Source organism: Pelodiscus sinensis, chromosome 17, assembly GCF_052426305.1.
Source record: "Pelodiscus sinensis isolate ZL-2025 chromosome 17, ASM5242630v1, whole genome shotgun sequence".
NCBI classification, from domain to species: domain Eukaryota; kingdom Metazoa; phylum Chordata; order Testudines; family Trionychidae; genus Pelodiscus; species Pelodiscus sinensis.
The window spans coordinates 5,973,728-5,990,101 of NC_143068.1; the positions used below are offsets into that span (position 1 = coordinate 5,973,728).

At 47.7% G+C, this 16,374-nt stretch overlaps 2 protein-coding genes across 7 annotated transcripts in view; both read left to right on the top strand.

The window, feature by feature from the left end:
- Nucleotides 1-5,461, top strand: part of IFT52 (intraflagellar transport 52) — a 33,794-nt gene extending 28,333 nt beyond the window's left edge. For both annotated transcript variants that reach the window (XM_006126665.5, XM_025186412.3), the window contains exons 12-14: nt 2,635-2,743; nt 3,546-3,691; nt 5,083-5,461. In XM_006126665.5, the coding sequence (XP_006126727.2) occupies nt 2,635-2,743; nt 3,546-3,691; nt 5,083-5,130 (303 nt within the window). In that variant the 3' untranslated portion in view covers nt 5,131-5,461. The remainder of the gene's footprint in view (nt 1-2,634; nt 2,744-3,545; nt 3,692-5,082) is intronic.
- An 8,385-nt stretch (nt 5,462-13,846) lies between these two features.
- The window catches only part of MYBL2 (MYB proto-oncogene like 2), a 38,992-nt gene continuing 36,464 nt past the window's right edge, over nt 13,847-16,374 (top strand). For 4 of the 5 annotated variants that reach the window (XM_075901358.2, XM_075901360.2, XM_075901359.2 and 1 more), the window contains exons 1-2: nt 13,847-14,042; nt 15,733-15,918. In XM_075901358.2, the coding sequence (XP_075757473.1) occupies nt 13,996-14,042; nt 15,733-15,918 (233 nt within the window). In that variant the 5' untranslated portion in view covers nt 13,847-13,995. The remainder of the gene's footprint in view (nt 14,043-15,732; nt 15,919-16,374) is intronic. The other variant, XM_075901362.2, reaches the window with a different exon arrangement.

Below are 16,374 nucleotides of genomic sequence, written 5' to 3' on the forward strand. Positions count from 1 at the left end.
TTGTGCCTTAATGTGTGAGCAGTGTGGCTGAATGAAGGGTTTTAACCACAACTAAAGTGACTTGCTTGACAGTTGGTAATTAAAACTCTTGCCCAATCAGTCCATATTCTTGTGTCCTATGCTGCCCTCTATTTCTGTAAGTACAAGAGTGTGGAACAGCAGTCTTTGGTCACTGACTTCAGAGCACTGGCTGTGCAGCATCTTCAGCCATTGGGTTCACTCTGACAGATATGAGAGAGTCTGAGGTTCAGTATTTGACCATGCACCCCAAATCTCCACAAGATTGACAGAGATTCTTAGTAAACTCTTTACGGGGAACAGTGTCCAGAAGAGCAGCCCTTGGGATCACAGATGCTGCAGAGGGGAGCGCTGCGTTGAAGACCTTGACATCATTCATTTCTTGACAAATTACAAGTTTTGGAGACTAAACCCCCTGCTACTTTGACTGTTGGGAAGTGTTCTGGGGTGTATTCCCTCAGACCTCCAGGGGCCTCATCATTGAGAGTGCTCCCCTTACTGGCCTCGAACCCCGTTCACACACAAACCCTTTTCTTGTGTCCTAACTAAGTCCTTCGCTCAGGATAAACATCCTTCAGTCCTCACTTGCGGCTCGCAACTCCCCAGGTCTCCAGAATGGCACTGTCAGCCTCAGAGGGGAGGGGGACCTGGGCCCTCTCTCACTCCGGGTCCCGACCCAGGACCCTAAGGACAGGGGCCACTACCCTGTCCTGTTGGTGGGGATATACCCTGGAACTCACCAACCTGCGGGCTTCTGGACGCCCCGTTCTGGGCCGCTTCCTCCCCTCCATCCTGCTCAGTCTCCTCTGCTCAGGTCCTGTGCGCCCCTTCGGCATCCGGCGCTGACCTTTTGAAGGGCCCGTGCCCCGTCTCTCCTCCCCCTTGTGTGCCCGTGCCGGCACAGACACTAGGAAACAGCACTCAATTGCCGGTGCCCCAACGCATGCACTCAGCGTGCACCTGAGCAAACCCTACACCACTGCCATGGGGCTGTCTTTTGGCAGCAGAGCGCTTCTGTGGCGTCTCGGAGTGTGGGAGTCGGCGAGCTCCAGCGGCGGAGAGCCCTACGGCCCGTCACAGGAAGGCACCTATCTTGTCCCAGCCTTGAGTGGAAGAATGGAAAAGAAACTGCAAAATCACTTTAACCAGTTCTTGGATCCTAAGTAGGAATGACCGGGTCAAAAAAGGATTTAGCTCTTATCCTTAGTTTTCATTGGTTTAAAGAGAAAACAGTAAAGAGAACTCGATGAAATGGGGTAAAAAGAAGAGGTGCTGGCATGCTCATGCCTAGGCAAAATGTAGAGTATCTAGTCATCGGATGTGATGTACCTTGATTTAGCAAATCTTTTGATACGGTCTCCCACAATATTCTTGCCAGCCAGGTAAGGAAATATAGATTGGATAAATGGACTGTAAGGTGGACAGAAAGCTGGCTAGATTGGTGGGCCCAATGGATAGTGATCAATGGCTAGATGTCTGGTTAGTGGTTAGTTTCAAGCAGAGTGCCCCAAGGATTGGTTCTAGGGTCAGTTTTGTTGAACATATTTATTAATGACCTGGATGAGGGGATGGATTGCACCCTCAGCAAGTTTGCAGATCACACTAAACTAGGGGGAGAGGTAAATATGTTGGAGGGTAGGGATGGGGTCCAAAGTGACCTAGACAAATTGGAGGATTGGGCGAAAAGAAATCTGAAGAGGTTCAACAAGGACAAATGCAGAGTACTACACTTGGGACGGAAGAATCCCAAGCATTGTTACAAGCTGGGGACCGACTGGCTGCGTAGCAGTTCAGGATAAAAAAACCTGGGGATTCCAGTGGATGAAAAGCTGGATATGAATCAACAGTGTGCCCTTGTAGCCAAGAAGGCTAATAGCATATTAGGGTACAGCACATCTAGAGAAGTTATTTCACTTTATTCGGCACTGGGAAGCCACATCTGGAGTATTGTGTCCAGTTTTGGGCCTCTCACTATTGAAAAGATGTGGACACAATGGAGAGGGTCTAGCAGAGGGCAACCAAAATGATAAGGAGGCTGGAGCACATGACATACAAGAAGAGGCTGAGGGATTTGGGCTTATTTAGTCTGCAGAAGAGAAGAGTGAGGTGGGATTTGATTGGAACCTCCCTTCAGGAAGTTGAAGGCTGCTAAGAGGATGGAGAGCGGCTATTCTCAGCGGTGACACATGGCAGAACAAAGAGCAATGGTCTCGATTTACAGTGGGGGAGGTTTAGGTTGGATATTAGGAAAAACTATTTCATTGGGTGGGTGGAGAAGTACTGGTATGGGTTACCTAGGGAGATGGTGGAATCTCCATCCCTAGAGGTTTTTAAGTCCTAGCGTGACAAAGCCCTGGCTGGGATGATTTAGTTAGGTTTGGTCCTGCTTTGGGCAGGGGACTAGACTCAGTGACCTCTTGAGGTCTCTTCTGACCTAGGATTCTATGATTTTTATGAAATGCAAATGAAGTTTTGAAGTGTGTTCAATTTATTATGGAGTTTTGTCTTATAGTCTTTCAAAAGGCTTTACTGATATCCAATGTGAAAGCTGTCTTGTGTTCTGCAGCATGTAAAATAACCACTTGACAGTAAATTACGTTAAATCTTCTCTTGTAGGTGTTCCCGCCTGCTTTCAGAGAATTACCTCCTCCCAATCTGGACTTGTTCGACTTAGATGAAACGTTCTCCTCTGAGAGAGCTCGTCTTGCACAGATTACCAACAAATGTAAGCAAGGCAAGCTTCTGAAGTTGGATTATGTTGATATTTATACAGAAGTCCCATTCTTTTGAGGAACTCTTTAGCAAAATAACTTGAGACATTTTAGTTTCAGTAGGAACACAAAGTCTCGTTTACAGAAGTACAGTGCATTTACAGCCCTTTCTTGATTTCATCTATAGTTAGGGGTTTCAGTATCTCTGGAAACCAAGTCCACAGAAAATATTCTCTTTGTGTGCATGATGTAGTGCACTGTTGCAGAACAAAATGTTAATAGCAGAGTGATTCTTCTTTTTCTGTGTCCTCTACCATCTGCTCCCAGTCATTGTTCAGAAGGACTTCCAGACCTGTAGTAGCTAAGATATGATTCTTGGAACCATACATGTTAGAAGGACCCTAAATTCCCATTACTAATTCATGATGGAAAATACTTTAAAGTATACAGTGGCTGAAATGAGTAGGGCCAGTCAATCACTGAATCTGCTGTTGAGACTGCAGCTGATTTGATATTAATGAGTCTCTGATTTTACTTCTGTGTTCTGCTCCATGTCTTATGCACAAATAATTTCCACATCTTTCTTCATTTTAAGGTGTCACAGGTTCTCAAACTTTTACACACCTCTCAGTAACAGGAGTGCCAGAAAGCACCGTGTGCCTTAAAGAAACAGTCTATTATTTGAATAACTTTGTTTAAAAGGGCTAAATTCCCCAAGTGTTTAATTGCAAGTAGAAATCAGTGGTATAACTTCAACCACACAAACTGTGCATGAATGTGAGAGATTTGTCTCCCTCACTCTGTGGGTTCTTTTAGGTACCGAAGATGACCTGGAGTTTTATGTCAGAAAGTGTGGTGATATCTTAGGGGTGACAGACAAACTCCCAAAGGAGCAGCAAGATGCCAAGCATATCCTGGAGCACATCTTCTTCCAAGTGGTGGAGTTCAAGAAGCTGAATCAGGTATATTGTTTTAAGTTTTAATTACAGAACAGTTAATGAATGGAGAGTGTGATATTAGAAATGACCCTCTGTCATGGGGTACTCTTTGTGGCTGCATCAGGGTATTAGCTGCCTCAGGTCAAATGCCCCCTTCTGCTGCTTGTTGCATGCCCTGCTGTGTCTCTTGCTCCTTGCAACTCAGGGTGTGTCTAGACTACTGAGTTTTGTCAACAAAAGTGGACTTTTGTCGACAAAACTATACCTGCATCTACACTACCGCTGAGTTCTGTCGACATAACGTCGACAGAACTCAGCAGTTTTGTCGACGCTGGTAAACCTCATTTTACGAGGCATAACACCTTCTGTTGACAGAGTTCTGTCGACAGAAGGTGTTAGTGCCTGTAGGGTTGCGTCTATACTACAGGGTTTTGTCGACAAAGCAGCTTGCTTTGTCGACAGAACTGAATGTGTCTAGACGCTCTATGTCGACAGTATCTGTCGACAAAACTTCCGTCGACAAAACCCTGTAGTCTAGACGTACCCTTAGAGTATGCCTGCTGCTTAGCAACAATAGAAGAGCATCTCTCCGGGGGGGCTCTTTGCTGCCATGCCCTCCCTCATGCCAGGGACCTGCTCAGACTGCTTGTCCTGCGCTGTTAGGCTGTCATTGCGCATGCCACTCAAAATCATCTTGTGTGCCACGTACAGCACGCATGCCATAAGTTGCTGAGCCCTGGTATAGATACTTGAAGATTGATGCATGGAGGTCCTGTCATCAGCAAATTTTGTTGAACTCAAACTGCACAATTACATGGCTGAAGTCACCTGCACTGTTCATAAGTTTTACTACTGTGTCTGTAAGAATCACAAATAAATTATCAACTTGATACATAAATACATTAATGTACACATGTGTAAAACAAGCTTTCCTTTTCTAAAATGATTGGCTTAATACAAGAGCCTCATTTGGGGATCTGTGATTTTGATGGGGCAGTAAGCAGTCAGATGTATAAACACACAGTTCAGGTGATTTTAGTGAAATACCATCCATTGTGTTCTTTTTGCAAGTAATAAAGGAGTCTTGGGGTATTAGCACAGTCTGATATTACTATGATAATGCAGATATAATACTAAGGATGTTAGATCCAGATCCTCAAAGGTATTTAGGCTCCTAACTTTGGATTTCAGGTGGAATTAGGAGCCTAAATAATTTGACTCTGTGCCACCTCAGCATCTGAGAGAAAAGCATTCCTGATGGTCCTACAAAGTTCAGGGCTGCTGGCTTAATTGTGAATGTTTCTCTTCTGATTAGCTGTTTCATTAATAAGGCTTCTGGGTCTACATGAGTTTTAAAAAAAATTTAAGTGTATAACTTTTACTTGATAATATGTCTCTCCCACTCCTCCATAAAGGAACACGATATTGACACCAGTGAAGCTGGATTCCAGAATGGTTATTGAGCATTGGCTTACTCTGTCAGAGAGAGAGAGAGACAGACTGACCTTCCTAGCAAAAATTTACTGTATCTCCCTCGCTGTCAATTATTTTTCTACCTGTTTGTTCAGTATATTGAATTTTTCTTTGAACCTTTGGGTGTTGTAAATATGGATAAAGTCTTAAACTTTTTTTTTAAATAAATGACAAATAAGGGGTTGCCTTGTAAGTGGCAATAATTTTCAAAAGCATTTTATGTAACAAACATTCCATATTTAATCTTGATTCTGTATTTTATTGGAGCTATAATTCTGTAATCTGTGAAATATTTAAGAAAATATTTTATTCCAATTCCTACTTCTGTCTTCTGGTATTTATTTTCTTGTATCTAATGCTTATATGCAAAATTTGAGTATAAAATGTTTGTCTTTATAGATGCTTGTAGCTTTAATTGCACTGTAGAAGAGAAGCCACTAATCTGTGAAAGTTAGTTTGTTTTGAGAGCTGCAGAGCAGAATATGTAGCCATAAGTAGAATTGGAATTGAATCTCATGGAATCCATGTCTAATCTCTAACTCTGCAACTGCTTCCTCTTGATGGTCAATTAAAATGAAAATAAGAAATTTGCTCTGCAGACGCAAGCCTAAAATGAGCTTCCCAATAAGGAACAAATATGAAGATAAGATTCTTTGTGGATTAGGCTTTAAAAAAATGTACAGCACTATGTACATTTAGAATAGGAATGTAAAATTCGGTGTAATCCATTACATTTACATCCCTAACTTAAAGGGGCAACAATGTGGAAGGATACATAGAATTTAAAAGGAATATATTCCCATCATTGTCTGCTAGTGTATGTGTTTTTCAAAACCAAAAACTCCACCATACTTTTGGCTTGGCCTTATTCTATCCTTGTCTTATTTACCACCTATTTTACCATGGAGTTCCTGCATGTGGAGAACTGGAATTAAAGTGCAGTGATTGATCTTTAATTGTACAAGCTGAGTTTAGGGCAAACAAGAAAACTAAGAACATAAATGGTGAAAAGTCTTAGCATTCTTCCACTGTTAATAACAAGCTCTGTGTGTCAAGAGGAGCAAAGATATTTCTTAATAGTTTTAAACCTGTTATTGGCACTGCACAAGAACACAACTTCCTCTCGGGTATGCAATTGTGTCTTATGCATCTAAGGCCCAAACCCACATGCATAACCAGATCCTTTCCCCCGGCTGTCTACTGTGTAGTCCTTTATTTCTGACACTTCCTAGAAATCGTGGTCTGCCTATCGCTACCTTCAACATTGCTTCTTCTGAAAGGTCTTTCTTTCACTTTCGTTGTCTTTTCCAATAGTGCAGTAAAGATGAGTGAAAGTCCTATTCTTTCTGTTGCTGTCTTATGCCCTTCCCCAAATATTGGTGCTAACACTGCTTGTCAGGAAAGAGGATATAGGTTTTTTCCCTGCCTAAAATGCTAGCATGCTGTAGACACTATGCAAATATGCACTATATTCTGTTGGAGGAATGTCAAAGACTGCTTATCTATGAATTTGATCCCTAGCATCCTTTACTGTTTACACAAATGGAGAACTTTTAAATTCCATAAGGTCCCAGTTGCCCTAACAACTCTACTGCAGTGATGGAAGATAATCATTCTTCATCAGAGATCACATTTTTGAAAAAAGGCAACTGTGCTTTGTGTTTTTATAAATGTTACCTCTTTTACCCAAAACACTGATTGGTACAATCCAGCTGAAGATTTACACAACAATCTTAATCTTTCCAAGACTACATCGATATCCACCAAAGCCCAAGGGGCTCCAGCTGAACTACAGTTCTGCCCAGTTCTACCAATATTTAGGGTGTGATGGATAACTCCAGCATGTGCTGTTCTTCAGTGTTGATACTTCAGTCAGTAAATAAAACCTTTCTAAAGAAAGCTTTAGTAAGGTGTTTTGCCACCTGTCTTTTGTTGTTGCAACAACCTGTTTTAGAAATAATAGTTACTATAGCACTCTGAGAATGCACAATAAGCAGTGAGACCAACCCCTGAGCTAAGGTTTATCCTTTAGGATTTCTGGTGTTCCTGTTGGCATTGCTCATGGGACGACTGTAGTGAGCTTTAAAATAAATGAAGGCATTTTCACTAACTTGTTGTAACCAGGCTGGTATGTAGATAGAGAAGTATATTATTATTCCTCCTTTAAAAGAAAAATTAGCATCTATGAAGAGAGAATGGCTCATGGCCACCTCCATCAGCCATCCCTCCACATATAGTGAAATCTCATGGTTGCATAGTTCTTCCTTCTCATTTCATTCACCTAATGGAAGTTGAAACCCATCATAGCTGTTTTGCTATGTGGATGTTGGTTTAAGAGCAGTAGCCTGTCAGAGGGCAGGGATTCATGTGCTGTAACTACTCCACTAGAGCCTGAATTTTCAGTAACAGTACAAGGTGCAGCTCCCTGTTTGTTGGCTACCAATCAAGGACTGCCTTCAGAACCCCCCAAAACATCACACCTATAACTCTCCACAAGCAGCAGTGGCTGTGTAGACAGGATTTAGGTATGTTGACTACCCTGTCCTCTAACACTCTTGAAGTACATAATGTCCTGTGTACTGTTGTCATATGCCTGTGAAAGAATAAGACAATGTCTAATTGCTGTAGTGCGACACAATAGTCTGATGCTCTGCTTCTATAGGAGCCCTGCAGAATAATCTTCACCCCAAATCAGAAAGAAAATAGAATTAATACTGTTCTCAGAAACACAGGTTTTTTTGCTCCCTGTTTGGGGTCTACTGCATCACCGTCTGTTACATTAGCCTGAAGGAATATATTCTCTTCATATGTTCCTGCTTCCCTCCTTAAGGTCCCAAGCAAGAGTTTGATTGTTCAGTTAGCAAGAGGTATGCTTTTGTTCAGTTATAGAATCATAGATCTGGAAGAGACCTCAGGAGATCATCAAGTCCAGCCCCCTGCCCAAAACAAGATCAATCCCAACTAAATCAACCCAGCCAGGGCTTTGTGAAGCCAGGACTTCAAAATCTCTAAAGATGGAGATTCCACCCACTCCCGTCCTAGGTAACCCATTCCAGTGTTTCATCACCCTCCTAGTGAAATAGTTTTTCCTAACATCCAACCTAGACCTTCCCCAATGTAGCCTGAGACCATTTCTCCTTGTTCTGCCATCCATAACCACTGAGAACAGCCTCTCCATCCTCTTTGGAACCTGCACTTCAGGAAGTTGAAGGCTGCTATCAAATCCCCCCTCACTCTTCTCTTCAGACTAAATAAGCCCAAATCCTTCCGCATCTCCTCATAGGTTATGTGCTCCAGCCCCCTAAACATTGTGGTTGCCCTCTGCTGGTCCCTCTCCAATGTGTCCACATCCTTTCTATAGTGGGGGCCCAGAACTGGACACAATACTCCAGTTGTTAGCCTTCTGACTAGTTTAACTTTTGGAGCATTGTCTCTTCAGAGTGGATATACCCAAGCCATGATTCTGACTGAAGTAAATTAATAACTTGGAAGTCTGAATTGGTAAGATCTATTGCAGATTAAAAGTAATCTTATACTTGGAGTTCTCCAGGGATTAGTGACAGAACAAAGATAGGATTCAAGATCACACCTGCCCAAGAACTCCATGTTTATGAATAAAAACTACCTTCTAAGAATACAAAAATAAAGCCATTCAGACAAGAATCTGTACCTCTCTGTGGAACCTCTTCCATGTGCTACTTTGCCAAACCTCCAGCCTTTCCTCCTACCTTTCCATCTTTCAAAGCCCAAATATAAGATATAGAAAATGATGAATTCAGCTGTTACAAAGGACACAATTATTCTTGCACCATGCTTAAAATGCTGTGGGATTCCTCCCTTCAGTGTTTGTGACTCACTATTCTCAGGTTCTTGAGTGGTCAGTTGTAAATAATTTTCATCAAAGAACTGGACCCAATACTCCAGATGTGGCCTCACCAGAGCCGAATAATGACATCTCTGGATCTACTGGCAATGCTCCTCTTAATGCAACCTAATATGCCATTAGCCTTCTTGGCTACAAGAGCACACTGTTGAATCACATCCAGCTTCTCAGCCACTGTAACCCCCAGGGCCTTTTCTGCTGAACTGCTACAGGCAGTCCCCGGGCTTACGTACAAGATAGGGACTGTAGGTTTTGTTCTTAAGTTGAATCTGTATGTAAGTCGGAACTGGCGTCCAGATTCAGCCGCTGCTGTTGAAACTGACCGCCAGTTCTGACTTACATACAGATTCAACTTAAGAACCCCAAGCTTCCCCAAGTCAGCTGCTGCTGAAACTGATCAGCGCTGATTCCAGGAAGCCTGGGGCAGAGCAACTCTGCCTCGGGCTTCCTGTAGTCAGCGATGGTCAGTTTCAGAAGCGGCTGACTTAGGGACGCCTGGGGCAGAGCAGCTGGGGTGCTGCTGGGTTGCTCCAGTAGCACCGCTCCTCGGCACTACTGGACCAACCCAGCAGCACCCCAGCTGCTCTGCCCCAGGCGTCCTGATTCAGCCACTGCTGAAACTGACCAGCAGCGGCTGAATCAGGACCTGGGACAGAGCAGCTGGGGTGCTGCCGGGTTGGTCCAGTAGTGCCCAGAGCGGCGCTGCCCCCAGCTGCTCTGCTCCAGGGTCCAAAACAAAAGCCTGGTCTGCTGGGGGGGCGGGGCACACTAGCCGCACCCCCCCCCCCCCGCCAGCAGACCAGGGACACCGGGAGCAGAGCCGCAGCAGCAGCGGGGTGCCGCGCCTCTGAGGCTTTGCTCTGGCAAAGTCTCAGAGGCGCGGGACCCCCCGCGGCTGCGGCTTCAGTCCCAGTGCCTGTGGTCTGCTGGGGACGGTCCCCAGCAGACCACAGGCACAGGGACTGAAGCGGCAGCAGCGGCGGTTCCCCACGCTTCTGAGACTTTGCCAGAGCAAAGCCTCAGAGGCGCGGCACCCCGCCCGGTGCCCCTGGTCTGCTGGAGATGGTCTCCAGCAGACCATGGGCACCAGAGCAGCTTACGAACGGGGCTTTTTCGCCCCGGAGCTCGCAGGTAGCAATCCGCTACCGCGACCTCCGGGGCGAGAAAGCCCCGTTCGTAAGTGCAGATCCGACGTAAGTCGGGGACTGCCTGTACTTAGCTATTCAGTCCCCAGCCTGTAACAATGCTTGAGAGTCTTCCGTCCCGAGTGCAGGACTCTATACTTGTACTTGCTGAACCTCATCAGATTTCTTGTGGCCCAATCCTCCAATTTGTTTAAGTCACTCTGGTCTCTATCTCTGCCCTCAAGCGTATCTACCTCTCCCCCTAGCTTAGGGTCATCTGCAAACTTGCTGAGGGTGCAATCCATCCTCTCATCCAGGTCATTAGTTAAGATGTTGAACAAAACTGGTCCCAGAACTGAACCCTAGGGCACTCCGCTAGAAAGCAACTGCCATCCTGACACCGAGCCGTTGATCACTCCCTGCCAGGCCTGGTTTTCTAGCCAGCTTTCTATCCATCTTACCGTCCATTTATCCAATCCACATTTCCTTAACTTGCTGACAAGAATATTGTGGGAGACCATATCAAAAGCCTTGATACAGTCAAGGTTTATCACATCCACTGACTTTCCCATGTCCACCGAGCCAGTTATCTCATCATAGAAGCTAATCAGATTGGTCAGGCATGACTTGCCCTTTGTGAATCCATGCTGACTATTCCTAATCACTTTCCTCTCTTCCAAGTGCCTCAAAATGGATTCCTTAAGGATCCCTTTCATGACTTTTCCAAGAACTGCGGTAAGATTGACCAACCTCTAGTTCCAGGATCGTCCTCCTTCCCTTTTTTTTTTGAAGATGGGCACTACATTTGCCTTTTTCCAATCATCCGGGATCTCTCCGGATCTCCATGACTTTTCGAAGATAATGGCCAAAGGCTCCTCAATGACATCTGCCAACTCCCTCAGTGCCCTCGGATACATTAAGTGCAGACCCATGGATTTATGTACGTTTAGCTTTTCTAAATAGTTCCTAACCTGTTCTTTCCCCACCTAGGGCTGTCCTCCTTCGTCCCATATTGCATCACTTAGCGCATTAGGCTGGGAGCAGACCTTGTCCGTGAATACAGAGGCAAAGAAAGCATTGAGTACTTCAGCTTTCCCCGCATCATCTGTTACTAGGTTACCTCCTTCATCCAGTAGAGTCCCACGCCCTCTCTGATCACCTTCTTCTTGTTAACATGCCTGTAGAAACCTTTCTTGTTATCCTTCACATCCTTTGCCAGTTGCAATTCCAATTTTGCTTTCGCCTTCCTGATAACCCTCTGGCACATTCCTAAATTGCAAATAGGGATGTAAAATCTTGATTAAATCAGTTAACTGACTAAGGGATTCCTAACATTTAACTGGTTAACTGATTAAGCAGGATTCCAAGTGGGGTAGTGCTCCAGCCTGGATGGAGCAGCCCCCAGTCTATGGGGCTCCCATTCCCCACCCCATGTAGAGCTGGATGCTCCAAGGGAACCGGTTAACTGTTACTTAAGGAATGGGTTACTCATTCACATTTGCACAAGAAAAGGTGACTAAAAACTGCCCCAACATAACTCCTACATGAAAAAAGGCTTCAGGTGCTTTAGAAACAAAGAGGAACATCTTCTCTTAAAGGCCAGGTCTTGGAGGCATGAGATCCAAGATCTGTTCTTCGCTGTGATTTAGCAAAATTAAGAGAAGTGACTTGCCAAGCTTGTAAAATGGAGATTTTAAGTGGGACCTGAAACCTTTTCCTGGCTCTATATCCCTGAACTAGATAGTTATTTCCTCCCACCCCCCTCTAGGACATGGGGGTAATGGTGCTTCACTTCTCCAACATGATGTCTTCATGTAGTCTGTGAAAAAATTACAATCTGTATGTGCTATTACCTTGAATCAGAGAGATTCCACAACACAGATATCAGACAGGATCACAAAGAAAAAACAATTTCTTGCCATTTCAACCAGAAAGGACACTGTCTCAACGACTTAACTACCTGCATTCTACTACAAAGACCTTTTACATCTGCACTTGAAAGGGAATCCTCTGAACTGTCATTCATGCTAAAATTCGACACTCTCCCGGGAGGGGGGGGGGGGATTGAACAAAGACCCCAACTACCTTACCCATTACAAAGATAGCTTCCCCAATTGTCACCTCTAATACCATTAGCTCACAGACACTTACCTTCCTTCTCCCCCTCCCCCCTGCATCCCCCTTCTGTTCTGAAATGTGATTTGTCCTTTTCATATGTGTTCATTTTTTTTTAATTGTATCCTTTGGTATATATGGTTGTGACTATTTTCTTCCACTATTTGATCTGAGGAAGTGGGTCTGGCCCACAAAAGCTCATCACCTAATAAACCATCTTGTTAGTCTTTAAAGTGCTACGTAGTCCTGCATTTTGCTTCAGAGATTCCACAAGTACCCGTAGCAGCCTAACTGCCCTTCTAGGCTAGCAAAAAGCGTTACCGATAGCTAACCTAGAGCGTCTTGCTGCGCATTAAGCCTGTTCTTACTTCTGCCTTGAGTGGACACGAGGCGTGTCTAGCACGGGGACCCCTCTGCAATACAGGCAGTCCCCGGGTTACATGGATCCGACCTACATCGGATCCCTACTTACAAACGGGGTGAGGCAACCCCGCACTAGCTGCTTCCTCCCAGCAAACCAGGGAGACGCGAAGCTAGCGCCACCCCTCCCCAGCAGACCAGGGAGACGCGGAGCTAGCGCCCCTCCCCCCCAGCAGACCAGGGAGACGCGGAGCTAGCGCCCCCCCTCCCAGCAGACCAGGGAGACGCGAAGCTAGCGCCCCCCCCCCAGCAGACCAGGGAGACGCGGAGCTAGCGCCCCCCCCCCAGCAGACCAGGGAGACGCGGAGCTAGCGCCCCCCCCCCCCAGCAGACCAGGGAGACGCGAAGCTAGCGCCCCCCCCCCCAGCAGACCAGGGAGACGCGAAGCTAGCGCCCCCCCAGCAGACCAGGGAGACGCGGAGCTAGCGCCCCCCCCAGCAGACCAGGGAGACGCGGAGCTAGCGCCCCCCCCCCCAGCAGACCAGGGAGACGCGGAGCTAGCGCCCCCCCCCCAGCAGACCAGGGAGACCAGGAGCTAGCGCCCCCCCCCAGCAGACCAGGGAGACGCGGAGCTAGCGCCCCCCCCCCAGCAGACCAGGGAGACGCGGAGCTAGCGCCCCCCCCAGCAGACCAGGGAGACGCGGAGCTAGCGCCCCCCCCCCCAGCAGACCAGGGAGACGCGGAGCTAGCGCCCCCCCCCCAGCAGACCAGGGAGACGCGGAGCTAGCGCCCCCCCCAGCAGACCAGGGAGACGCGGAGCTAGCGCCCCCCCCAGCAGACCAGGGAGACGCGGAGCTAGCGCCCCCCCCCAGCAGACCAGGGAGACGCGGAGCTAGCGCCCCCCCCCAGCAGACCAGGGAGACGCGGAGCGGCTTTTCTCAGCAGACACCTCAGCTTGAGAATGAAGGACTGAGGGAAGTGAGGTGTGGGAGAATAAAACTGAGCTCTGGAGAAATGTTTGGCTGAGTTTCCCCTACAATATGTACCAGTTCCGACTTACATACAAATTCAACTTAAGAACAACCCCCCAGTCCCTATCTTGTACGTAACCCGGGGCCTGCCTGTACTACAATCAGGAGGATTAGCGGGGCCAGTGACATCCGCGGGTCCGCTCGGCTCTCCCCTCTTTTGTCCTCGCCAGGCTCCCGTACCCACCGGCTGTTTTCCTTCCTGCCTGAAGAGGGATCCGCAGCCCCGCCGCCGGGCTGGCTCCCCGGGCGCCATGTCCCTCCCGTGTCCCGCTCTGGGTGCGCCGCGGCGGAGCGCGCCGCCCGGCCTAGGCGGAGCGCGGCCTGCAGGATGCTGAGCGGGGCATGGCGGCGGGCCTGCCGCGCCCCGCCGCCCGGGGGCCGTTGCTGAGGTAACCGCACGTGATCGCCCCCCCGGCGAGGCTCCCCGGGGAGGGGCCGAGCGGGCCTGACTCAGCCCGGGGGGTTAAGTAACTTCTCCCCTCCCCGGCCACTCGGGCCCTGCTCCCCCCCAGGCGGGCTGCTCCCGGCCGGCGCGGGCGGACACGGGACAAGGGGGGTTCCCTCTGCTCTCGCCCACCCACCTGCCGCCGCGCCTGCTCGCCCGGGCCCGAGCGCTGCTGAGCCTGCGCCCAGCAGGAGCTTGGCAGCAGCTCCCTTCGCGGGGAGGGGGAGAGGCTGGTCTCGGTCCCGGACCCGAGCGCCCCCCTCTAAGTGGGGAGGGGCTCCCGGAGGGAAAGGCGCTTGTGAGCAGCCCTCTTGCTTCTTTGTGCGCCCCCCCCAGGGACCAGTCCCGTGGGGGGATGCTCACTCAGGGGCGTGACCCGCGATGAGACTGTGAATGGCTCTTCCCGGAGAAAAACCTTAAGTTCTGCCTTAAAGTCAACCCCGGAGAAATCGCTCCAGCACCACAGAAGTGGTAGGGCAGCTTGTGGGGTACCGCTGTCACTTAGTGCTACAGAGCAGTCAGCGGGAGAGGGGACTTCCTCCCCAAACGCAGCCATGAGACTGCCAGCCCGGCCCCCCACCGCAGGAGATATTTGAACTCAGGAGCCAGAAGGGTTTCACATATTGGGATAGAAAACTCTTACTTGCTCCCCACAGTCTAACTTCCACATTCAGAATGGTGAAGTTATTCCCTCTCCTGACGCTGATCAGCATAACCCAGGTTCCAGGCCAGGTGTTTGCAGGTTGTGCATTTAGATCTGCCCTTTCAGTGGCCAGAGAGCACTTTACTTCCTGTCCTAATGGGGGATGGTAATGATATTAGCTAGCCACAGCCTAGAGCTAACAGACAGCAGCTGGTAGCTTTTGGGGTCTCAGTTGCAATTAATTGAGACGTATGTTTTTCCCTTCATAGGGGAAAAACATGACTTCACCAGTCTATTAACTGGGTTAGAGTAGTTTTAGACTACCCCCCCTATTGTCTGTAAGTTAGGGGCTTTGAAGAGTTATTAATTTATCTGAGAAGATTGACATCAGTGGTGGTGTAACAGATTGAAGAATGTGGAAGTTAGTTTAACATGTAGGTCAAATCCAAAAGGTACATAAAGCCCAGTTTTGATACTACAGTAACCAGAAATTTCCTGGTTACTGTAGTAGGTACCTAAACACAGAGCACTAGGGCTGTAAAATCCCAGTCAACCACAATCACAGTCACTCACCTCTGCTGAGCTAAGTCCCTCCTTCTCCCCCTCCCCCATGGGGGGGGAGAGAAGGAAGTGGTGGTGGAAGCAGGAGGCAGAAGCCAAGCCCAGCATGAAGAATGGTGCTGGCTCCTGCTCCCGCAAGCACCCCCCATGGTAGAGTGGGGAGGGGGGGTAAGATGGGCTGCTCCCAGGCATGGGTTAACCATTCTCATCTCTACTCAGCACCTACATACAAGTTAACTAAACCTTTGAGCAGATGAAAGCCACTGACCTAAAGGAATGTGGCAGTGCAATCTTACTAGACTTTTGCACCCCCTTCAGGAATCTGATGTATTGGTACACTCAAGTCTCAGCTCATTTAAACTACTTGCTTACAAAAGGAAAAAAAGTCCCAGAACACTTACTGAAAAGTTGCTTATTTTCTCATTTTTAGCCATGTAATTCTAAATCTACTAGAAGATTTACCTGGTGTTGCTCAGGTCCTTGACTCCATTTTTATTTTTCCTTCATTTAAATCATTGCCCTGGAATGGGGCTGGGCTGAGAGGTCCAGGATGCAGGCTGCTTTGGGGAAGAGAAGACAACCCCAGCCCTCCCTCACTGCAGCAGCTTGGGACCAGGTGAGAAGTGCCTGACCATGACCACTGCAGTGGGCACAGCCAGGGGAGGGGCGCATGTCCTCTGGCTAGAGGACAGACACAGACTCTGAAATATATAGTAGATAGATAGCTATCTACCTCTGCCACCTTCTGGCTCAATGGGGTTAAAGCTATCCTGGTCCCTATCTCTGACCTCTCTCTGCCGTCATTCTGCAGTATAACTGGCCTTCCTACCCGAGTTCTCCCTTTCTATTCTATGAGAAAGTCCAGGCACATCCCATTATCCTAGCACAATGAAACCCCAAACCAGGTGATAAGACGAAGCTGCATACCAAACTTGGTGGTCTTAGCTCTTTCCATTTGTTCAAGAACTTCTCTTAATGGTCTCAGATTTCTAAAATATCTAGTAAGATAGGAGTACAGTATATATGTTCCAATTTCAGTGCACAGTATATAGAGAAGTATAGATTAGGCATT